The 24699-nt window shown below is 53.0% G+C and overlaps 1 protein-coding gene across 2 annotated transcripts; it reads left to right on the top strand.

Annotated features, from left to right (window-relative positions):
* Positions 1-48: 48 nt before the first annotated feature.
* NPHP4 (nephrocystin 4) lies at positions 49-20018 on the top strand. Of its 2 annotated transcripts, XM_030233407.2 has the most exons (29): positions 49-269; positions 510-724; positions 1537-1668; positions 3395-3567; positions 3891-3955; positions 4231-4386; positions 5126-5262; positions 5967-6133; positions 6216-6342; positions 7808-7981; positions 8103-8232; positions 10427-10473; positions 11168-11358; positions 11479-11670; positions 12259-12443; positions 12694-12854; positions 13545-13725; positions 14590-14706; positions 14898-14977; positions 15136-15353; positions 15445-15634; positions 15794-15877; positions 15973-16129; positions 16439-16524; positions 17381-17466; positions 17548-17719; positions 18283-18462; positions 19247-19390; positions 19556-20018. In XM_030233407.2, exons 2-29 carry the CDS (start codon positions 587-589, stop codon positions 19694-19696), a joined length of 4011 nt encoding a protein of 1336 aa, XP_030089267.1. In that variant the 5' UTR covers positions 49-269; positions 510-586; the 3' UTR covers positions 19697-20018. The 2 variants fall into 2 exon arrangements, with proteins under 2 accessions (XP_030089267.1, XP_050838628.1); XM_050982671.1 differs by lacking the exon at positions 49-269 and having other exon boundaries at positions 301-724.
* Positions 20019-24699: the final 4681 nt, after the last annotated feature.

A 24699-nucleotide genomic window follows, 5' to 3' on the forward strand; every position in this document is an offset into this window, starting at 1 on the left:
CGCCCTAGTAACCCGATGCTGAGCCGGGCGCGACCACACGCTCTGAAAGGGGGAGGCCGCCGCTGCCGCCGTCGGTTCTGTCCTGCCGTCGCGTCCCGCGCCGGTGCAGAATTGCTTCGAGATCGTCTTGCCGCTGACTATCTCGGCTTTCCGCCGGCTATGGGGCGCGAGAGGTGAGCGGCGGGGCGGCAAAGCGGATGCAAAGCGTCCATCCCCCCCTCGGTTCGGAGCGCGATTGGTTGGGCCCAAGAAGATGGCGTCGGGGCGCGGTGAGTGAGCGGGGGGGGGGCGGGTGTTGAGGGACGGGGCTGGTCCGGTCCCTCTCCCGCACACCGGGATCCCGGAGCTGCGTGGGCGGCCCCGGGCTGGCCCTGCCCTGGCTGTACCCGTGTGCATCCCCAGGCGGATGCGGGGCGGGCGTGGGCAGCGGCTGTCCCCACCCACGTGTGGTCGTTGCGCGGGTCCGTGTGCGTTGACTGTGCGGGGTCCGTGTTGCTGTGTTCCCGCAGGGTGCCTGTCCCCCGGTGTTCCAGCCCCGCGTCCGCCCTAGCTGGCGCCGGGAAGCAGCGGCGACGCCCGGGAGGCAATGGGCGAGTGGGAGAGGGTGTTCCGGCAGCACCTGCCGCTGCCGCCGCACCCGCAGCGGGGCCGGGCCCGGCCCCCGCCCCGCTCCACCGCCTTCCGCTGCATCCTCAAGCACCTGCACGGCTCTGCCCTCTCCCAGGTAGGGGCGATCGGCCCCGCGAGGGGACTCCGGCAATGTCTTGCTACACCCGTTGTTTCTGCTGAGCCTCACTTTCATGGAATAGTTTGGGTTGGAAGGGACCTTACAGATCATCTCCTGCTATGGGCAGGGCTGCCTTCCACTAGACCAGGTTGCCCTTTCCAACCTACTGGCTCTGAACACTTCCAGGGATGAAGTACCCGCAACTTCTCTGGATGACCCGTGCCAGTGCCTCACCACCCTAACAAGGAAGAATTTCTCCCTAAGATCAAACCTAAATTACTCCTCTTTTAGTTTAGCACCCCCCCCTCCTTATTCTGTCACTTTCAGTGTATGTACAAAGTCACTCTCCATTTTTTTCCTAAGCCCCTTTTAGCATTCCTGTCCGTGTGTATGGGCCTGAACTCACCATAATGGCTTTTAAAGCAAGGTTGTTTTGGGGGGAACTAACTGGAGATCTTCTGGAAGCACTAAGTTGTTTCAATACCTGTAAATATGAGTTAGCATTTAATTAATTTTTCATTTAGTTTTTTGTTAGCCTAGGTAGGTATATTTAAATTTTCTGGATATCACTTTAACATCAGCTGCCCCTTTATTCTATACTTAATGCTCAGTTTTCCCACTTTTCCTTTGCTCTGTTAGCCTCTGGCTTGTAGGCAGCTTCTGCAGCAATGCATGAAGCTGTCGATGGCCATGTGCCTGATTTGGGTGTTCCTTAGAAAACAGGAATTAAATCTCTTACCAAAGTGTGTTCTGAGCTTTGGGAACACAGAGCTGACCTGTCCCCAAAGCTGGTGCTTTGTGCCTTGCAGGGAGTCGAGTACCAGCTGCGCCTCTCCCTTTTCGATGCCACCTACCACCACTTCTTTGGGAGGACGTGGAGAAGCAGCTGGAGAGCTGCCAGCTCTGCCCCACCACGCTTAGCCAGGGCGACCTTCAACGAGGTGGGGGCTGCCAAGGGTCTGGGAAAACACAGAACCAAACCCTTCTCTATCCCTTTTGCCCAGGGTGCATCCCAGACACCACCCATTTATTAAGCTTTATGAACGGTTTATTGGGGAAACTGGGGTGCTGGGTTTCCTCTGAGGCTAGTGCCACCGTGGGAGCAGTGATGTGCCACCGAGTGCCACCTGCCGTGTTGGGAGCTGGCAGCAGAGAGCAGTGTTTCCCCACAAATGGGAAGGAAGGGAAGGAGCAGCTGCCCACCCTCCTGCGCAGCGCTTCTCTCTTCTGATCTGGGAACTAAACTCTCCCAAAGCTTCCATCTGCTGCTGTTAGCAGCAAAGCAGGGTGTCCCTTAATGGGCAGATCCCACGCCCCATAGCATGACCGATGTTTTCCAATTCATAGCTCTGTTTCCACCTCCTCAGTGCTGCAGGTGAACTGAAGCACAGCTGGGCCCTGTCCTCTTCCTTCCTTTACATTGACAGCGACATTGAGGGGCTTTGATGTGCTTGTTTCTCTCCCAAGTGTTTCAGTCCCATCCCATCCCAGCCTGTTTTGAAGAGAGATAGATTAAAACTAGGGCAGAGAGTGCTGCAGAGAGAGCTGAATGCTGGGAGGAGCTGCCTTTCCAAATACATTCCCAACGTCTGCAGGCTTCCTAGGTGTTTACCATGTGGTTGGGAGCAGTTGGCAGGAATTTTGGGGTGTTGGGGGGCTGTGTTGCAGCCTCTCTGTGGTGGCTGAATTGTGTTGCCCGCAGGGCTTGGTGTCTGACAGGGGAGGGGTGGTCTGCATGCGGGGTAGGATCTTCCAGCTGTGGGAAAGTCAGCAGCTCATTGTTAGGAACAGTTCAGGTGGAGCTGGAATTGATTTGTGACAGGTGAGGTAAGGAGGAAAGTCACTGCTCCTCTGCCTGCATGTGCTGTGTGCATGCTCTCCCTCCTCATTAGAGCAGGAAGTGAGGACAGGATCAGAGTCTGCTTGTGTGGTGGGTTTTGTCCTCAGGGTCTAGGGGAGAGGAATACAGGGACAGAAACTGCTGTGTGCAATCAGGAGGGGCCCTTGAGCTCAGTGGCATGGGGCATTCCCTGCCAGGGCTCCCTGTGCCTTTGCAGGGTGAGCCTTGCTCTGCAGGCACAGTGGTTGGGTCATTAATCCAGCACCTCACAGTAATGGCTAATGGAATAACGATTTATGTCCTAGGGTTGATGTGGGAATGTCTCTCTCTGTTATTCCTTCCTGACAACCCATATTGCAATAAACATTTTCCCTGAAACACTGAGGTAATGAGTTTTTAATAGAAAGATGAACCTAGCATTAAATTCTGTCTGGGGAGGTGACCTGTGTCCTGTCCTCTCCTGCCCTTAGGTCCAGGCTACTCCCATGTCCCTCCCCATTTCAGGAAGGTTCCAACTCCTTTTTCCTGGTGTAGGTCTGGGATGCATCGAAGCTCCATCCACTTGGGGTCTTCAGCCTGCGAGTTGCTCTGGAAAACAGGTGTTGGCAACAAAAAAAAAAAAAGTTAAAAAAGAAAAAGAAGATGCTTGAGACTTAAGGGCTGAGATTTTGTAGCAGTCAGAAGTGATTTGCCATTGGCTTCTGTCAGGAAGCTTTAATGGATGTTCTGGTTGTGCCACTGAGTGTCCCAGCACAACAGGCATTGCTCTGCCTGCATCCACCTCTGCCAGCTCTGAAACAGCCCATCTCTCTCCTTTCCTGTCCCAGGTCGTTTACTTCCACACCTCCTTGAACCACCCTGGCATTGCTGTTGTCGTGGAAGTGGTAATGAGAGCTGGGAAAGGGGATGAGGGCTCTCAACACCTTTCCTGTGGCTTTGGGATCATCCCCCTCTTCCACGGTGGATCAGAGGTGGCAGACCTGGCCACTGAGGACAGAGCGTAGGTTCCCCTGCTGCTGTGTGACATGTCACACTAGGAATTGAGGTGGCAACGTGCATGGCTGCTTTGGTCGGGGGAGAAGGGTGGTTCTGGGGCTGCAGAAACAGAACCAGCATTTAGAAACCTGGAATTCTTCACTCTGGGGAAGCAGTGGGTTTGGAAGGAATGCCTGTGCATTCCCTAAAGGATGGGGCTTTTCCAGAGTGGGTTGGGTGGTTTTGCTGCTGAGCAGGGGCTTTGGGGAAGATGGAGATGTAATGGAAGAAGGAGATGTGCTTCAGGGTGGATTTACTGACTGCTGCACGTGTGCTCCTTGCTTTCAGGCTGAAGCTATACCATGGGACCCCACGTGCCCTACTGCACCCACGCTTCCAGGACCCTGTGGAAAGTAAGCAGCAGCCAGACATGGCATCTCAGCCCTTCTTGGTGGCTTCTCTTACCCAAATGTGTGTTGTATGTGTCTGCTTGATATGAGGCATGGTCTGTGCCCTGGTACTGCTCAGTGGATGTGCCTTACTGCCAGCTGGGAATGGCATGGCTGGGCAAACACAGGTTTCCCTTTGCTCCTAGCACGTGTACTCACAGTTAATGATTAATTCGACATTGGGGCTGTCAAGCTGTCTCCCCGGTTTTGGTCATTTTGGGATGTTTTCTTTTCTTCAGAGAACAAATACATGACAGTGATGGAGAAGAGCCACCTGCAGTATGGCCTGAAGTCCCACCAGCCCCTGGAGGCAATATTTCACCTACTTCCTGAAAACCTCCTGATATCTGGACTGCAGATTGTTCCTGGCTTGCTGCCGGCCCATGGAGACACAGGTAAGAGCTCTTTCCCCTTCCCTCTGCCAGTGCTGCTCCTGCTTTAAGGCAGTGGGTTCCTGTGAGGCTGTGGGCAGGGCAGGAGGGCACTGGGAGGTCATTTGTGGCAGCACAGTGGTTTCTCTGCAGTGTCACCCCTTATCAAGAACATCCCCCCTGCATGGGGCCACAGCCCTCACGCTCAGAGCTCAGTCTGAAATTTGTCAAAATGGCTCAGTCATTTCCCTGTCCGTTAATTGCTTTGCTCCTGGGAAGCTGCTAGGGATAAGTGATGGTTGGTTTAATTACAGTAGTTCAGCAAAATCTTAAAAAGAGCTTTTGCAGCTTGTTTAAACTCCTCTGAGGTGGGTTCAGCATCGCTTGGGCCTGGTAGGTTTGGGGCATGAGCTCTTGGCCACTTGGCTTTTGTTAATCTCCTCTTATGGCACATTGCCCTTTGAGCTTCTCCAATTAAAATATATGAGCTGAAGATTCAGGGGTAAAAAATTCCTCAGAGTTCTGCAGCTGAATTATTCTTCAGCTTCCTGCCTGGAAAACCTACTGCTGATGGCTTTGGGGTATTAACTGTTGGTACTGAAGCTGAGCAAGGTCTTGAAAGCAGCTGAGTCCCTGCAGGTGTTCAGGCCCATACTCAGAAGCTGAGTGGGCAGAGCCACTGCTGGTACTGCAGGCACCTCAGTACAGCAGTGGTGGCTTTCTGTTTGCTTAGGAAACCTGTGGCCACCACCTTGTCTTTCAGGTGACTGCTTGCAGAAGCCCCGGCTGATGAAGACGGTCACCTGCTATCTGGAGCGGCTTTTCATCCAGTTGTACCCTTCCCTGGAGGAGTTTGAGGAGGAACTGCTGGATTTACTGAACAGTGATCGCTTACTTCAGGTAAGTAGAGTGCTGTGAGGGTGGGGAAACCCTGGCACAGGTTGTCCAGAGAAACTGTGGCTGCCTCATCCCTGGGAGTGTCCAAGGCCAAGTTGGATGGGGCTTGGTGCAACCTGCTCTAGTAGAAGGGTCCCATGGTAGGGGGTGGAACAAGATAATGCTTAAGGTCCCTTCCAATCCTGACCATTGTGTGATTCCATCATTCTAGGTACTGCCAGTGTGTTTGGGGCAGGGATAGGCACAGTGTAGAGCAGTAATTGTAGTGTCTGGAATTATAGGTGGGGTGAAAAGTGTCAGGTAAGTGATATTCATGCATTTGTTTCTCTTGGAGTCTCCAATTACTTTTTTTCTTTTGCTGTGGAAGTCTTTATCTTGTTTCGCTATTGGATTAGTACGGGTGTGCTCTGTGTGGGCTCTGTTTTGAACATCCAGAGACTCATAAGCAGAATTTGGGTTTGCTTTGCTGTGGGAAATGCAGAGATGAGATGCAGTGTGTATCAAGTCCATCTCTTTGGAGTGGCAGCCACTGGCCAGGTCCTTTCTTGCCAGATTTGCAACTCTGCCATAAAGGCAAAAGATGTTAATATCAATCATCTTCTGGGGGAATAGGCCCTGTTTTTTGAGTTTCTGAAGGGATGCTTGTATTCTTCTGGTTGTGGTCAGCCCAGGGAGTGCTGCCCAAGGTGGAAAAATTCCTGTCACAGGCTAACACTGCCCCAGATGGTGAAGAAGTGGTGGTTCGGGAGCGGCGGCTGCACGTTGGCGTCCACAACGGGCTGCGCTTCGTCCAGGCACCACAGGTTGCTGTGCTGGTGCCAGGGGCAGAATTGTCACCAGGTCGCTGCCAGGGGGTGCCCAGCTCTGGAGCCAGGTAAGGGGGAGCTCCTCTGCTGCTGCTGCTCCTTCCCTCCTGCATTGGTTGCCTCTCACAGCCACCTCTCCATCCCGCACAGGGATGCAGGTCAAGGCCTGGTGCTGAGGAGCCGCATCCAGCTGAGTGAAATGGTCCCTCACCCGGCATTCAGGGTCTGCTTCCAGCTGGAGTATGTCTTCTGCAGCATGGGGAGAGCTGGTGGCAAGGTAGGGCTGAGCGTGTGTCTCTGTGCCTGTGAAAGAGCAGGGATCCATTCTGGAGGAGTGAGCCCTGCTGAGGAATTCCTTCCTCTGCCCATTTCACCATCCTCCTTCTCCAAGTCAGTAGCTCCTTGTTGCATGGCTGTGCTGTGTAATGCAGGGCCCTGCAAAGTGTGTGGGTACTTTCCACAGCACTGCACAAAACAACCTGGATGGCTTGGTGAATTATTTTAATAACATGTGGTTGCATTTCTCCACTGTTTATATGTAGATGGAGGAATGTACCCTGCAGCATTCTCATAGTGTTCTCGCAAGCTAATTTAGAAAATTTCAGCTTTTTTGTAATATCAAAAAGGCTTTTCTTTAGAATTTGGTATTTATGCTGAAAAGAGATTAACCCATCCCACTCCTTTTTTTTTTTGTTTGTTTGTTTGTTTTGTTTTTTGTTTTTGCTCTGGATGGTGAGGTTTTTCTGGGTGCTTCAGCCTGATGTTCTCAAGCTGTAAAGGCAGGAGAAATCTCTGAGGGTGGCTTCTGCAGTCAATATACTCTCACCTACTTACTGATCATTTACTCATATCTTAGTTTAACCTTTCTGCAGGTTAAACCCAGCTCAATGAGTACTGTGTATCCCCTCCAGAGACCTTGTGTTGCTGGAGCCATCAGCTCCTGGCTGGCCGAATCGATTGCCAAGCATTTGTTACAGGCTAAGCTAAGATGTTCATTGAAAATGTGGCAAATGCCTCTTGTTAAGCTGTCCAGAGCCAAAGTAGGGGAAATGGGCATTTGTAAAGCAGGGTGCCTGTGCCAGACCAGAGGGATTTGTCCTGAGAAGGGAGACACTGAGCTGTGTTGTTGGAAGTTGTTGGGTCCAGCTCTGTTGGAAAGCTGAAGTCCAAGATCCCACAGAGATTTGGGGTTCCAGAGGCAGATCTGTTTGGCTCTGTGGGGAGTGCTGTCTGGGGCAGCAGTGGAGCCAATCCCTGTAGTGCAGCCCTGGGGCAGAGTGGTTAATCCCAAAGCTGCTTGCAAAGCTGATCACCTTGTCCTTGTCCTCAGTGCCATAATTAGCTGTGAGGGGGAGGGTGGGTGCTGGCAGAGCCCTCTCTTGTTTCTGTTCCCCTCCTTCAGTTTGAGGGAGGCTGTGGATGTGCTGGGTAAGTGGAAACCATTCCCCTCTGTCAGGGATGGGGCTCCAACACGTATCCCTTCGTGCAGCTGCTTGAGGGAGGGGTTACAGAGGCATAAAGTCCTGGAAAATGAAATGTCTCCAGAATGGGATGAAGAGCACTGGCTTCTGTGGTGCCAGAGCCAGGTGTGAGGAGGCGCGGTGGGGGGCGAGAGCCAGTGCCTGTCTGGCAGCACCCGTTCCTGGGTCCTCGCAGTGAGCTGGGGCTGCCTGGCAGTGAGGTGGGGCTGCCTGGCAGTGAGGTGAGGCTGCCTGGTGCTCACTGCTCTCCCCCACCCCCAGGCCCTGTCTGGCAGTGCCCGCAGTGAGGCGGCCGACATGCGCTCGGTGCGCTGGGCTGTCTGGAGCCCCGTCCCGGGCACTGGTGACACGGATGTGATCCTGCCCCTGCGTGGTGGTGCCCGCCGTGGCCCCTGCCAAACCTTGGTTTACCAGACCCCACTGAGCTCCCGGCAGGTAAGGGTGTGCTGGCCCCTGGCAGCTTTGCTTGGTTTCAGGGCGAGGGAGCCGCTGTCAGAGGCACGAGGAAGGCTGCGTGTAATACAGTGTCTGAAAGCATTTTTGTTGCCAACTTCAGGGGAAGCACGTGGAGTCTGGGACTGTCCAATTCCATGTTTCCACTGATTCGGAAGAACATCTTGTAACTGCTGCGGAGATCCTATGTAAAGACAGGGACGAGTCGAAGAAGCCTCCTACGCCATCGCTGAGTGAGTGTTTTCCAGATCGCTGACATTTAAAATATAGAGTGTGGCACTGGTGTCTGCTCGGAGAGAAAACAAGACTTCAGTGAGTTTCAGCAAGCTAGTTATGAATTACTGGAGTGAAGCAAGATTTTTGTCAAGTTGAATTCAGCTCTTACTTTTTAACTTGCAAAATTGCCATGTGATAGTATTGCTGAGCCATGTGCAAAATCCCCAGGGATTGCCAGCACTGCCGCAACCTGCTCCCATTCCAAATGCAGTGGCCACACCAGCAGCTCATTCTCACTGCAGGTACTGCTGCTCCTCTCTGCACTCAGTGTCTCTCCAGACATGGGAACAAGAGAGATGTCAGTCATAGGCTGGGGAAAAGTAATCTGGTTGTGCCACCGCTGAGGGAGTGTGACAGCAGCCTGGGCTGGGTTGATGTGGGAAGGATGTGTTGGTGCCTGGCTGGGGAAGAGCAGGCAGCATCTGTGCATGTGCACAGGTGCATCTGTCTGTAGTTTGGGGGGCTGTGTGTTTGGGGTTCCACCACCCTTCTGCTCAATTGGAGATGGAAGGAAGACTGCTGTGGGCTTGAGTTTGGGCATGAGATTTTGTCCATACACTGTGCTCCTAAAAATCCTTATGCTTGTTTCTCTCTCATCCCCCTCTTGTGATTGGTGGGAAGCAAACTTCCCTTTCTTTGCAGTGCTGCTCCTGCTGGGGTCCCAGCTTTGTCTCAGAGTGATGCTTCAGACACCAGGCAGTTTTAGTGTGTGTCATATCTCCCCAGCTCTCTGATCAGCCATTTAGCAGTCAGCCCAATGCCCATTATGGTGGGTTGCTGTTCCTTCCTGGTTCCAGTGCTGTGGAGCCACAAGATGGCAGTGGCACCATGGATTTGCTGTGACAAGTCCTGTGTTTCTGCTGGTGAGGAGCCAGGATTGCTGCTGGGAGGGGCTTTGGTGAGGAAAGCTTTAGTGGAAGATGCAGGGGTCCTGTGTTAATGGGGTATGTGGGGTTCATCTCTCTGCAGCACAGGTTGCATCATGACTGGTACCTTCCTGGTGCTGCTTGAAAAGTTTTTCCTGGTGCCTTTCAGCTGTAGGTGGCTGGGATGCTGATGGAGTTGTGGTGTGGTGAGGGGAGAGGGAAGCAAGTGCTGACACTGAGCTTCCAACCTGGTGGTGGTCTGGAGTGCTCTGGCTTGGGGAAGTGTGCTGGGCTGTGGGCTGTGTCCCTGGTGAGGGAAGATCCCCATCAAGGTGATTTTCAGGGACAAACTCCCTGGCATTTCCCAGCTCCAGGGGGCCTTTGGCACCAGAAAGGGCATGCAAGAGCAGCAGTGTCCCAGAGCTGTGTCTCTCCAGCCTGGGTTTGAAGGTAATGAAGACACTATTGGGTTAATTTTTGTAGAGCTCTGTTGAGAAACGTGCTGCTGCCTAGCCCAGGGGAGGCCAAGAGCTTCATCTGTCAGCTCAGATGCTGGTGTTGTTGCTATATCTGTCCATCCTCTTTTTAATGCCAGCCAAAGCCATCCTGACTGGAAGGAAACAATATTTTAGGCAGGAGGGAAATGGGGTGGTTTCCTTTACACAGCAGCAAGCATGGAATAGCTGGGAAAAATGTGGTGGGGGAAAGCAAATGAAGGTCTAAGCATCACATGGATGCAGAGATGGAACATCTGTGCCCCTGCTCTGCTGCGAAGGACCCACGGCTCAGCGAGCTCAGCTGTGCCAGCTCAAGAGAGCAGCCGAATATAAACACGGTAAAGCTCCCACCGTTTCGGGGCACAAATGCTCCAGCAGTTGAAGGGAGTGACAAAAAATAACAGAGAAGCAATGAAAACCTTAGCATCCTAAAACTTTCACGTCTCATTAAGCATCCCACTTAGGCAGCACCGCGTGGCCGTGAGGCACCGCGGCGCTGTCAGGGGATGGGGGAGCTGTTGTTTGTGGCACAGTTAGCCTGATTCACAGCAAAATAATGGATGGATCTGGGGATGTGCTGTGTTAACCCCCAAGCAGCAGTCTTATTGGGAAATAAGTCAAAAGAAGTGTTTGGGTGATGGTAAACTGCTTCACTGTGCTGCCTTCGCCCCTAAAATTGAAAAGGGCTGGTGGGAGGACAGGGCAGTTTGGTGGCAGTGGGTGCAGCTGCAGTTATGGGCCTGAGGGTTTTGGCTCCTCTACAGCATCTCTCCTGTCCCTCTCCACAGGAGTGCCAGCCCCACGGCGAGTGCCAGTCTCCCCACGGGGACCAGGGGTAAGTGCCACATGCCCCAGTGGGTGTGGCTGGTGGGCAGCAGCATTTCCCAGGGGATGGCCCACATGCAGGGTGTGCTTCTGGACCCATCCCTTGCCTGTTTTCTTGTCTGCTGCAGCCAAGAGGCACCAAGTGTCCTCAACTCCACCTCCTCCAGGCAGTAAGGCAGTTTCTGCCTGTGATGTGCTGGGAGAGATTCCCTCTGCTCTTTTCATACTGCAGGAGTGAGGGCAGCTCTGGTTTTTGACAGCCCAGATTTGCTGGGTGCTGTTGTCCCTGGTATGTGCTGACAGAGACACACGGCTTTTTTGTGCAGAGCTCCCAAGATTTAAGGAGAGCTGTGAATACTGAGAGCCTTCTTTATGCTGTTTTGTATCTTGATGCAGGAATCAATGCATGCAAACATTTTTTATGAAATGAAATGCCTCATAAGGCTGCATTAAGCAGTTTGATCTTCCTGCTGCATGTGCTCATCCCTCCTCTTGCCAGGGAGCGAGCAGCAGGGAAATGGCAGCAGAGGTGCAAACCCTTGTGTGGCCAAGTTGTAACACTTCTTGGTGGAATGACAACACTGGGGCACGTGGTGGCTGAGCTCCTTTAGCACAGAGGGGCTGTTGGCTCAGCTTGCCACAAGGGCTGTCCCAGGGGGCTGCCTTGGGGCTGCGGCTGCTCATGCTAGCCACTCTCTCACCAGCTGTCAGTGTCCCAGCTCGTGGCTTCACCACGGAGCGCAGGCCAGACCCTGCAGCAGGATGGGAGCATCACCCACCTGGAGGCCGACCTGGGCACACCGGACCTAGAGCCCTGTGCCAGTGACCAGCTGCAGGCGCTGCCCTTCACCCCGCTGCAGCTGCCCATGGCTGCTGTGGGGCTGCAGGCATGCAGGTGATGCATGCCTCTGCCCCTCCCCGGGCTGCCCCTCCCCAGGCTCCTGTGGCCCCATCACCTGGCCTGCCGGGGTCCCCGTGGCCCCATTTGTGGAGCTCACCTCTATTTCTCCATCAGTTCCCACGTGTCCATGTCTCGTGCCGCGCTGGCACGCCTGCACGCTGCCGGCTTCCCAGACATCCTGGACTGCAACCAGGAGCCAGTGGAAATCTCAGAGCCAGTGGAGCTGGGCAGTTTCAACCTGCAGCTGGAGGAAGCTGACCCTCTGCAAGGCAATGAAATAGTCCTGCAGTTCCTGGCTTTTGGAAGGTGGGATGGCAGCTCCTGGTCTTGTGTGGGCAGATCCCAAACGCCTCCTTGATAGAGTCCTTTCCAAATTCCCCTAGCCCTCTTCCCTGCTTGAGCAGGAGGTGTCCTTGCAGAGGTGCCTCTTCTTTTAGCACCTGCTTTTGTCCTCTCTGGGCACTTTTAAGTCATGATCCAGTTTTTTTAAATTGGATCCATGAGCCACAATGAGATGTCAGAGCTCATTAATGCAGGGTTTCTCCAGAAATGCAAATGGAGTTGGGAAAATTGGCACCCAAGGGGTGGCTTTGGCTGGATAAGGCCCCACTTCTGTTTTTTCCATGGCTGGCAGTGTGCTGTGGGAAGGTAACACGCTGTCTTTGCTGGGCGCCTCCATCACAGCATATGGCAGGAGACAGCTGGAATTACAAAGCTTTTTGGGAAGTTAAGGCAAACCGTATGGCCGCTGTCTTCAGAAAAGTCCAAATACTTGTGGTGCTGCCAATCTTCTCTTGTTCTTCCGCCTCTTGGCATGTGCCAAATGCATGAGTAGCTCATGACAGAGTGGCAGTGCTGTGCCACAAGTAACCCAAACCCCTCTCTCTCCTCAAGAGATGCCCAGGGCGGCGTGGAGGGGCTGTGGCCAAGGACTGTCTTCCTCACCTTCCAGTTCTACCGTTTCCCACCGGTCACCACGCCCCGGTTGCAGCTGGTCAGCATGGAAGGGGGGCTGGCCACCGGGCTAGCTGTGCCAGCTCAGCTGCTTGTCCGTGTCAACGAGGATGGGACCCTAACCAGTAAGCTCTGGTTTTAGCATCTGTGTGCTTCTCTTCTGTTGGGTGGATGAGGGCTTGCCTCTGGCCCAAGGGATGGGCTGGTGTCTGTTAATAGCAAACCTAATAGCAAACCTCTGCTGGTTTGCACATCATGAAAAACATTGAAAACATCCAGTGTTTGAAGAAGTACGCAGTGTCAGTTGTGTGAGGTGCTCATTGAGGCTTCCCACCAAGCCCAGTGCCATGTCTGTGATGGTGTGGTGTCTTGCAGGACCACCGGGCTTGCAGCTGAAGTACATGGTGGATCCAGCTTTCCTGAGGCCTGGGGAGCAGCGCTGGTTCCTGCGGTACCTGGCTGAGCACAGCCTCCAGATTGATGTCTGGGATGGAGACTCCCTACTCCATTTTGGGTCTGCTGCCATTAAACTGGAGGTATTGGTTAGATTTAAGGTCTTTTCCTGTGGCTGGTAATGCTGAAGGGTCCCTTGCCTGTATGGAGTGCTAGGGAAGAGCCCAGATCTCCCTTTGGTCCTGTATTGAGGTGCTGTTGCATTGTCCTTGCGTCTTCAGTAATGGAGATGCTGTCAGCCCCTCTGTGTAACTGAATCTGGTGTCATTTTGACAAGCCCCTAATCACAGGATTTGTTATCTTTTCCTCCAAAGTGATGACAAAGCATTAACATTTTTTGCCCTTTTCGTGGAACTCTGGCAGTATTCTAGCACTAAGCCCTGCAGAGCCAGGACATCCAGTGCCATTCATACCCAGATGTTGCACTACGACACAAAATGAATGACTCACACTGAGATGTCCAAGGCAAAAAAGGCACGTTTATTTCTGGACCTCGATATTGATAGAATTCCAAAAGTGACCATGGATTGGAGGATGAAATTGCTACCTCTCCAACCACACTGGTCAAACCAACAGTCTATCAGTTCTCTCCTCCTCCAGAAAGGAATGCAAAACAATCATTATTTGCGTGAGAAACTCCATTACAAAAATGTAAACATCAGAAGCCTTAGAAGAACTTTAGAAGAACAGGGCGTCACCCAGACCCCTTGACCCCTCTGGACCAGACTCCCCAGTGACTCATTGCACTTTGTCTGTCCTTGCCTTGTGCCCAGCCCCTACTGCGCCAGGGCCAGATGGCCGTCAGGACCTACCACGAGCTGGAGGTGGCCACGACTGAGTACGAGCCAGACGGGGCGGTGATGGGCCGGGAGGCTCTGCGGCACGGCGCCCTGCGGCCCCTCGGAGTCCGTGTGGCTGTCAGGGGCCACCTCCACCTCTGCCTGGCCAATATTGGTGAGAACCCACTGCTCATGTGGCCCTCAAAGGCTGGGGTGGGGCACACAGCATGTGCGGGGCTGTACCTGAGTGAGACCCAGGGGTGTCATCCTTCCCAGAACCTGCTGGCTGCTTTTATTTTATGTACTTAATTCTGTCCTATAAATGTGCAGTGACTCCAGGTTTTAAAATCTTATCTTCAGAGGAGAGATTAGCTCCATATAAGATATCTTAAATCGTCATTTCCATATTTTGCCTGCAAAGGGCCGATAAGCTCCTGGGAAGAAGAATCTGAGATCCACAACCCAGGGAGTGGTTTAACTCGCACCCTGACAAAGAGCTGCTGTGCCAGGACAGCAGCTTCCCTTTGATTGGTGTTTTTCCCATTCTCTTAAAAAAAAAAAAGAAAAAAAAAGAAAAAAAAGAAAATACTGTTAGAAACAGGATGGCAAAGCTTGGAACCCTTTCCTGAAGGATGGAGATGGGATGTGGGGGCTGGGCAAATATCTGGTGGGTTTAGAGTCTTGTGTGGCTCCACTTGGCACAGCCTTTGTGAGAGTGGGATGATGCAGCACCACGAGGCCATGCAGGGGGAGGCAGAACTCAGAAATGAAAGCAAGAGCTGGTGAGGGGCTCAGGATGGTGTGTGCTCTCAGTGCTGCTCCATCCCTGAGCAGGTGACTCAGGGATGGAGCAGAACAGGTGTGACAGAACAGGTTCTGGGGAGCATGTGAGACTTTTAGGGCATCACTGGTTTCCAGATATTCTCTCCTGCTTGTGTGAATTGGCTGAACAGAGCTGCAGGGAGGTAAAAATTTGCAGTAGATTTTATAACAATGAAAATGGACGGTTTCCACTGACTCCTGTCTCTGCTTGTGGCAGGTCATCCATGTGAGGAGATCCCAGGGCAGCTGCCATCCCATTCCTGCACTGTCACTGCACCAGACAGCACTGTCACCACCCCAGGTGGCAGGGGGTACTCCCTGAACACTCCTGGTGGTGAGTCCTGCTGGGGCCTGGCCTGTCCCCCTGCAGGTTGAGGTGGGCAGGGTCTCTGTTGCTGCAGTGCCAGCTGTGGGTCAGCTGCCCCTCTGGTGCTCCTCTTTCCAGCCCTGCAGTATTGCAGAGCTCTTGGGAGCTGCAGTATCTGGGGGGTCCTTCCTTGGTGCCATGGTGGTCTTTCCCCACAGGCAGGAGGACGGCGTGGGCACGGAGGCTGGTGGATGTGGACAATGAGCTGGAGGCTGCACTGCGCAGTCACCGGCCAGAGGTGAGCCTGTCCCCCTGGTCACCCTCAGTGAAGCCATGTCCACCCACTGGCTGCAGCACGTGGCACTGGTGTGGCTGCACGAGGGTGCTGGTGGCAGCAGGGCGTGGGGCCAGACCCCTGTGGTGTCTCTGTGCTTATGGTTCCTTCCCTCTGGGCAGGGCTGGCCAAAGCAGCGTGCCTGGGACCTGCAGGTCATCAACTCCTACCGAGATCACATCAAGGGAGAGAGCATCTACCAGATGCTCAGCCAGGCCATCACAGCCACCCGCACAATCCACGCCGTGTTGGGGACAGCTGAGTTCTTCGAGTTTGCTTTGAAGAACCCCTATGGTGTCCAGCGCACCGTGACCATCGAGGTCGACCATCCTGAGCTCAGGTGGGGACTCCCCTGTGTGCATGGGGAGATGCCAGGGTGGTACCAGCTCTCTGCCAGTCCTCACCAGCCCCTCTGCTGCTCATTGCCCCAGTGTCATACTGGACCCGAGGGAGTGGCGTCACTTCAAGGAGCTGACCAAGAGTGTTACACCGGTGGAAGAGGATATGTTCCATCTCCGTGAGGACCTCAAGCCTCAGGTCTACCTGCGCCCCAGTGAGACTGTCCACATCCCCTTCAAATACCAGACCTTCTCTGCAGACCCTGCCGTGGTTGCAGCACAGGTAGGCTGTTCTGAGCTGTTTTGAGCTGTTCTGGTATGAAGTGTTCCCCTTGGCTGCGGTTACCATTGCAGAGCAGGCTGGAACAGCCATGGGGAGCAGCAGCAGCCGCAGTGATGCTGCCATCCTCACAGTCAGGGAACTCACTCTTTCACCCCACAGGGGCCGGCTGGGCTGGGCACTGGTGCCAAGGAGAGCACTCACTCCTTTGGGAAGAGTGGGGCCAAGCAGACAAAGCTCATCCAGGTTAGGGAGCCATGTGAAACCCTGCTTGAGGGGCTGCATGGGAGGAGCAGAATCACTGGAAAACCCCAGCCCTCTCCTGCTGGCCCCCGGGACAGGTCTCCTTCCAGGTGAGCAGGGGGAAGCCCATTGCACTCCTGCGGGTGAAGGTGGAGCCCCAGCCCCATGTGGTGGACCAGACCTTTCGCTTCTACCACCCAGAGCTCACCTTCCTGAAGAAAACCATTCGGCTGCCTCCCTGGCACACCCTCCCTGGTGAGTCTGTGGCGTGCCTGGCAGGGCTTGGGCTCTTCCCTGTTAGTCATCATCCATAGTTCATGGAGCCTTTCTGGAGGCACAGCAGCATCCAGAGAGCACATTGCTGGTTCCTCACGCTTTCAGAGCCCTGGGCTGCTCCCTTGCTCTCCATCTTTCTCTGTTAACTTCAACTTGAATTCCCTACACCTGCACACCTGTGTGGTTTGCTGGTAGTCTAGTGTGAAGGATTCTTTGTGCAGCTGTGTGGGGCACAGGGGAGAGGCACAGGTGGAGGAGGAACTGATTTTCTTGGTCCCTTGTCCACAGGCACGCCGGTGGGGGTGCCAGGAGGGCAGCCTGAGATGTTCGTTCGCTGCAGTGACCCTGACATCATTTGTGAAACCAAATCCTTGGTATGCTACACTTGGGCATTGCTGTTCCTCGTGTCCTTCTCCTGCAGATTGTTTGGGTTGGCAGAGAGCTGCTGATGTGGGTGCAACCACAGAGCATCCTTGTGTGGCAGTGACACAGTGGCAGCAAAGAAGCTGGAATTGCTTTTTATTCCCAATTAAAAGGAGCTGTGTTGTTTTGGCGGGGGAGGCTGAGCATTGCCCCTTATCGCATCATGCAGGAGCCTGTACTTGCTTGTTCTTTTGAGCAAGTACCAGATGATTCAGATGCTGGGGAAAAGCAGTCTTTTGTTGGGCTTTCTGCTGCTTGGGGTATCCAGAGTTGTTTGCAGCGGGTGGGGGGATGGTGTGTCCTTGGGGTGCATGGCAAAGCCTGTCCCTGCTGAAGGATGCTAGAGTAGAGGGGCAGCTCCATGCCCAGCCCTGCACCATCCCACTCCCTCCTGAAGCAGGAGGCTCTCCTGGGCTGGCTTCACAGCAGGAAGAGGTGGAAGGGAAAAATAAACTTGGGCATGTCCATGCAAATGGCAACGAGGGATAGTTGCTAATTGCTGTTGCGGAAAAGCGTTAGTATGGTAATTGGATTAGGGCTTGTTAGAAAACTTGTGGAAAATTTGCCAAAATTTGATTACAGATACAGACCTGGAATGTGATAGTCATTTGTATCCTCTTTTGTAATTAAAAAAACTGGGAGAGCTCAGCCAAGCTGTATAATAACTTAATAACGTAGTTTAACGAGGTTCTGAAAGCATCTGCTTTCGTAAGGGAGTTGGTGGTAGCTCCCCCATTAATGGGAAGACACCCCTGGGGTACTCATTAGCTGGTCAACTGCTGGGACAATGCTCTGTTGTCTATGCAGGGGCCTGGCGAGCCGCAAGACATCTTTCTCAAAGTAGCTGGAGGACCAAGCCCGCAGATCAAAAAATTCTTTGTTGCTATTTATACGTAAGTAGCAGGACCCCAAAAGGGTGGGAAACGTTGACTCCCTCAGTGTGTGACGAGCCCTGTCTGTCTGTCCGTGCACAGGGACGCCTGGCTGGCAGCACCTGTCCAGATCTGGCAGTTCTACCTGCACTCGCTGCAGCGCCTGGATGTCGCCTGCACGGCCGGGCAGCTGACACGCCTCTCCCTGCTGCTGCGTGGCACTGCAGCCCCACGGAGGGTGCGGGCCTTCACCTCCCACCCCCAGGAGCTGGAGGTAACCCCCGTGGTGGGCTGGGGGCTGGCTGGCCTGGGTCAGCCCAGAGAAACCCCCTCCAGAAAGCAAAAGGCAACCCACACGGAACTGTGAACAGCTGAGAGCCGTAAAGCGTTTGTGATAATTATCTTTTGATTAGAGTTGTCATGTGTAGGATCATTGGCGCGAAACCCCGGAGGGCAAATTATCTGCGTTAATGAGACTGTCTGAAGACTCTCAATTTCTTTAGAATTCCTTCGTCCGTAATTGGAAATGTGAATAGTAAAAGGCAGAAAAACTCCATTCCTGTCCTGTAAAGGAAAGGCAAAGGCTCCTCAGGCAAAGCCTCTGTGGTGAAACCCTTGGGCTGGAGAGGCCCTGGGTGTTCCCGAGTGGATCTTGTCAGTCCTGACATGAATTAGTCCCAGAGTATTCCTGGGGCTGGGAGGTATGGGATTCAATAGTGGTGGAATAGGGATGCAGGTTTTTAAGAGGAATTTGGTCTCATTGATGCTCCAAGCTGGACTTCTCAGGGCTGTGATCAGCCCTTGTGGGTGGCTGTACCTCCAGGTATTGTTCCACAGGTGGATCCGAACGGTGCCTTCCTCCTCCCCGCCAATGGCATTCAGGACCTGTACATCGGTGTGAGGCCACGGCGGGCTGGCAGCAAGTTCATCTACCTCAACCTGGTGGATGTGGAGTCCCACCAGCTGGTGTCCTCCTGGCTGCTCTGCCTGTCCTGCAGGCAGCCTCTCATCTCCAAGGTACGGCAGCTCTCGCCCCTGCAAAATGCAGCGATGGCACTGGATCAGTGGTCACAGTTCAGCCCATAGCCTGGGGCTGTCTCCTGCTTCTTCCTCTCTTTCCATCTGTGGTTTTTTTTGGCGCTTGCCATCATAAACACACATTTAGCCCTTGGGGTACTTGAATAATCTCACTGAAGCCCCTGGTAGAATGTCTTTTAGGCTGTTTTGGAGGCAGCCCCATGCTGAGGAGCGGCAGCTCGGAAGTATTCCCAGTTGTGAAATTAGAGCTGCAGCATGCTGCTTTCGATTAGCACTGTGCTGGCAGAGGCCTTGCCTCAAAGACAGAAAATTAGATTTCCTGGCTAATGTGTTCCTTCTAAAAATGTTTTCCTGAACCTCTTGGTACTGGGAAAGGTTCAGATTGGCATTTACACCAATGTCCCATTGTCCTGCCACATGCTGCTTGTGCTATGAGGAGTTAAGAGAATCAGAGTAGTTGGGGCTGGAAGGGGCTGTTCAGGGTCATCAAGTTCATCTAGTTATCTGAGCACCACAGCTCTTCCAGGGAATGACAAGGAGCTGGCTAGTCTCTGCTGCTCTCCCAGCCCTTTGTCCTTCACACTCGTAATTAATTGTTGCTTCTTTTGATCAAAGGTGGGTTCTTTCTGCTGGCTGGCAGAGCAGATGTGAGGTGTGGGAGGGGAAGGCAGTGTATGGGAGGCAATTCTCTGTGGTGGGTTTGGGGGAGTGCCCGTTGTTGCTGCTGCCCACCCTGCCATCTGGGCCTCTGCTTGCTCCACAGGCCTTTGAGATCTCTCTGCCTGCAGGAGGTGGGAAAGGCTGCAACAAACGCATCACCTACACCAACCCCTACCCCTCGCCCCGGCTCTACTTCCTGTGCACCAACCGCCCTGACCTGCTGCAGTTCAGGGAGGACTCCTTCGAGGTACGTCCTACTGCCAGCACTCCCCCCTTGTCAGGCCCCTCATCTGGCCAGACCAGGTGATGCTGGATGGGTGCTGGCCATGAGGGCCACCCTGGCTGGGGGAAGGTAGGCACATGAAGGGGCCTGGCCAGGTCCTGCTGCCTCCTCCAGCCCTCTGTCCTGCAGGTGGCAGGAGGGGAGGTGTACACCATCGGCCTGCGCTTCGCCCCGAGCCAGACTGTGGGGGAGGAGGAGATCCTGATTCACATCAATGACCACGAGGACAAGAACGAGGAGACCTTCTGTGTGAAGGTCCTGTACCAGTGAGGCCGCCTGCCTGTCAATGCAAAGCTGCAGGTTCCTGTGCCAGCCCACACTACCTCAGGGGTGGCTGTGTCTGTCTGAGGGTGCTCGTGACCCCCATCCCCTGGCTGTCACCTTGCCAGGCTGGGGGGTGTCTCTGTCAGTGGGATCCCTGGGCATTGCCATGAGTGCTGCTGGTGCCACGTGGCTCCATCTGCACAAATTGAGATGAGTGGATGTGTTTGTTACGGCACTTTGTGACTGCAGGATCTGTATTTTTGCTAAGCATGATGATATTTCAGGCACTTTTAATCTTTTTTTTAACTTAAAAAGTTTGCAGATTTGATTCTGTGGAATATTTTTTAAATATTTTATATTCAACGGTGAGTTTTGTACACACTAAGGCAATTTAACGGGTTTTTTTGATACTTTTTACTCATCCTTGATGCATAAAAATTGCTGTGCACAACTGTCAGAGTGTGGCAGCATTTTCTTCCTGAGAAGATGGAAATCCTCAGCATCCCTGTCCTGTGGAGATGAGTCCTGGAGGTCCTCTGCATCACCCCCATCCCCTGGAGCATCCTGGGGGTCAGGGAAGGGACCATAAATGGGACTGGGAGAGTAGGGCAGCCCACCAGCTCTGGAAATGCTGCCTCACTCTCCACAGGCCCGAGGCTGGTGAATTAGTGGCCCCAATAAAGTCGGGTGCCGAGTTCCTCTGCCTCCCTCGCACTGATGGGAAATGACAGCTCATATTTTAGAAATGATTATACTGTCTGCAGCACAGAGAGGCCCCGAAGTTGGGTTATTAAAGTAGATTAGCTGAATAATTTTTATTACATTTTCACACAGCGATATTTCTTGAGGCTTGTGAATGAGCTGGTGCTGTACCTGCAGCACAGGCAGCTCGCGTGGTGAATGATGTGCCAGCATTCAGGGGATGCCAGCACAGGGACTCGAGCTGAGCTGGTGCTTGAATGCTGCTGCCTGCTCCCCTGCAGCACGTCTGTGGCCCAAAATCTACAGAAGTGTTATTAAGAAAAGCTGATAAAACTTTCCCTGTAGGAAATGCAAATGCTTTGTGAGCCAGCTGCTTGGCATTATGGCCATGGCCCTTGGAATTGCTGCTGCTGCTGCCTCTCGAACTCCAGACAAGTGTGGGGGCAGCTTCCTGGGTTCCCACTTGTTAATGAAGTCATTCCTGCTAATGACAATGAACTCGAGCACCCGTGCCTGGCATGCAGCTTGGTGTGCTCTTCCCATTTGCATTCATATCAAGAAGGAAACTGGATTCCAGTAATGACAAAATTAATTTGCCCTAAAAACCTCTTTTTGTGTCTCATCACCGAGGTGTGCAGGGAGGGGAGGGACTGGAAAGTTCTTTCCATGGGTTCAGTAATTCTCAGGAGTGTTGTCCCTCTTGGAGCAGATGCAGATGAGACCTTTTGGGGACTGCAGTGTCACTGCCTTGGCAAAGGCATTGCTGGAATGAAAATAGAGGAGTAAGGACAGCAGGGAGACCTGGCCCCAGCACCCAGGCTAGGGAGGGGCAACAAAAATCTGCAACTAGTAGTGAGAAAATAAGTAAAAAAAAGAAAAACCAACATTGGAATTGGTAAAGCTCCTGCAGCAGCTGAGGGCCTTTGGGAAACCAGCTCTCAGGATACCCAAGGCTCAGCAGGGTTTGCCGCCAGCCCAAACTTTCAAACCCAGCTTGTTTTCCCCATTATGAGGAGGAAATTGCGAATGCCTGAGAACCCTCTAATTAAACAAAGCCTCACCATAATATTTGCTGGGAGCTCGCCAGCCCTGTAATATGACATTACCGGGCATCTTTATTAGCTGAAATGAGTATTTAGCGCCTCTGCCAAACCGAAAGCTGATTGAGGCGCATGGAAGCAGCACGGCAGCATCCAGCAAAGACTCCTGCAACCTGCTGGTGAGGCAGCATCACCCTGGGAGGCTTTCCACTGAGACAAACCCTTTCTTGGTTCTTTCCATGTCACCCAAATCCAGCCCAGCAGCCCCAGTGTGGGAGTTTGGGAGGTTTATTCCCTGTTTCTCCCTCTTGTCTTCTGAAAGCGCGTCACCGACTTGATAAAACCTGATTTAATGGTTACAAAACCCAGAGATAAAGCTACTCTTAATGGATTTCTTTAAGATCAAGGCTGTCAAATAGGAGGCTCAGAATCCTTTCTACAGTGAGAGCGACTGTATTAAGTGCACTCAATCACACCCAGGCGAAGGTTCCCTAAGTGAGACACTGGCTGGAGGAAATGCATTTTATTAGTGTCTCCGGAGAAAGGAGTCTGGCAGGAGCTCTGAGGAGCCTCTGAGCTGCAGTGGCTGTGCTCCTGTTCAGCTGCAATGGATGGGATGTGAAGGATTTTGCAAAGCACACCCTCACTCCCTGGATGGTCCCGCAGAGAGGAGGGTGGTGGGTGCCATGGTGACATTGAGGGAGTTGGCCTGGGGGAGAAAAACCCTCAGGGAAGGATGCTCAAAGGCTTTTGGAGGTATCAGATGGAACTCACCCCAACCAAAGGGAGGGGTGGAAGGAGAGGGGCCTTGGTAGCTCTGGGCAGACCAAAGCTTAAAACACAGATTAGTTTTTCATAACAATTCGCAGCTCTGTAATGAGAAATTTGCAGCAGTTCTAAACTGCCAGTTGCTTTTAAATCATTTCCCGTCTTTCTGTCTCAGGCTTGACATTTGATGATAAATTGAGTCTCTGTGTTCATTTACCCACTGATTTACTGTACGGAGGTGGGAAACCACAGCCACCTTAGTGAAGGTCAACGTGGAATATTTGCTTGTAATTTCCAAATACTATTAAGGTTTTTAAATAAACCGTGTGGGTGCTGTAGGCAACGAAAGCCCCTCTTGCAAGGCTGATGCTGCAGGGGATTCTTCTGGGTGGTGAGAATGGGTTTGTGGGAGCAAAAGCAAATCACTTGGCTCATCAGCATGAGGGTACATCAGACTGCACCCCAAATTCATGTTTAGAAAGCACTTGATTTTGGGTGCACTGACAGCTGCTCCTCACCTCCCAACCCAGATTAGCACAGGTTTTCTTCCTGCTTTCCTGGGCTTGCAAAATGCTGCACTCATCCCTGGGAAGCTGGAGGGAGCTGCCCCATGGCTTCCCTGAGATGCTGGCTTTGTCTCCTGCTGCAGGACCTGGCTGTTTGCGGCTGTGGATGTGTTTGGCGGGTGTGAGCAGGAGGTTTGGCTGCGCAAATGTCACGCAGATCTTATCTCAGGGGAAACATCCTTCAGTAATTACAGTAAATGAAAAGTCCTGGAAGCGAAGCCTTGGTGGCTGCAGCCTTCTGTTTATCTCCAAAGTCTGAAGTATGTGTGGAGGGAGCTGGGAGCAGGAGGTGCTGGTGGCTGCAGTCCCCGTGGTGTGGGGATGGTGTCAGGGTTTGCCTTCACCCAGGGTGCAGGCAGCAGGATGCTCTGAGCTCTGCCTGCATCAGCCATCTGCCCCCTTGCTGCAAATTAATAAGCAAATTCAGAAAAAAAAAAAAGAAGTCTCTCTATGGATAATTTGTGCACAGAAAAGGGGCCAAATGAATTAAATAAATCATTTGCTGCTACACTGGTCCCATTTGATTCCCTTTCACAGCAACTTTTTTCAAGCTTAATGGTATCAGATACCCTTTTGGCACCCATTTTCAGAGCCACAGGCCCCCCCCACTGCTCCTTAATGCAGCTCATCTCCTGCCTATAGCTCCCAGGGCCTCTGCCAAATCAGCACTTCAAATTAAAGTCTTCCCCACCTCTCCCTGGTTTCCATGGAGATCCAAGTGGATGCTCCCTTCCTTCCTCCTCTTGAACCGATGGAGAAGCTCCTCCCGGGGACTGCCCTTGTGGGGCCTGGGAGTGTCTGAGCATCCAGCAGTTCTGCAGCTGTCTTTGCCATGTGCAGCCACTGGCAGACCCGGTGGCTTTCAGTCCTGGTGTGCTTGTGACTGTCCCAGTGCCCCATTCCACAGTGAAACATCCCAGGCATGCCCGGAACAGGTTTCCAGTGTAAGTTTTCCTCCCATGGTGGAGCTGATCCCACCTGACTCCCTAAGGAACTTGGCCAGCAGAAACTCTTCTCCTCTGGTGGGAATCAGCTCCACAGCTGGATGAGGACTAGGCTGGTTTGTTTGTAGCATTTTATCTAAACTATGAGTAGACTTCTGTAGTCTGCACACAGATTTCCCAAGCACTGCCTGGAGCTGTTTGGCCAAGGCTGCTCCAGCAGTGGGAATGGTGGTGGAATGCCCTTGCACGTGTAAGTGAATGGGCAAATAGCTGCAAGACCTAAGGAATGACAGTAATTATGGAACAAAATTATTATTAATGTACTAATTTACCTAGGAGCCAGGCTGTGTGTAATTACACTCTGGGATCATGATAAGGTTAATGCATTTACCTTCCTAGGTATTTATAGACACTTGGAATTGTTCTCTCTGTTCCTGGCCACGTGGGTCTGGCAGCTGAAGGGGGCATGGGGAGGTTTGTTGCTCTTTGCTAATATTGCTCACAGGGGGGTTTGGGACACAAGCAACCCCAGCTCTGTGGCCCTGGGGAATCCCAGGGGATGCACACCAGAGGGCATGCATTCTGCTGCTTCCCAGAGCCTCTTGGATCATGCCAGACAAATTCTCTGTGGTGTGTATAGCTGAGAGAAACTGTGCTGGGGGCCACCAGCATCTGGAATTTGGCTGCCTGGAAATCCTCCCAATCTTCAGGCTCAGCAGTGCTGCAGCAGCCACCCAGGCAAAGGGACCAGCAAACCCAACCTGTTTGTGCTTAACAAATCAGAACTTCGCAAACATCTCGGAAAAACTTTCCAATACTGCCAAAAAGCCTCCACCTGTGAGGATGCTGTTCCCTACGCCCGGTCCACGTGTGTCCTTTGGCAGTCACTGCTCAAACCTCTGTGGACACGGGTGCCCCAGAAATGCCAGGCTGGAGCAGGGCTGCTCACCCACACGGCAGTGGGTGGGACAGCCCGGGGGCTGCTGCCA

The sequence above is a fragment of the Serinus canaria genome, chromosome 21, assembly GCF_022539315.1.
Source record: "Serinus canaria isolate serCan28SL12 chromosome 21, serCan2020, whole genome shotgun sequence".
In the NCBI taxonomy this organism is placed as follows: Eukaryota; Metazoa; Chordata; class Aves; order Passeriformes; family Fringillidae; genus Serinus; species Serinus canaria.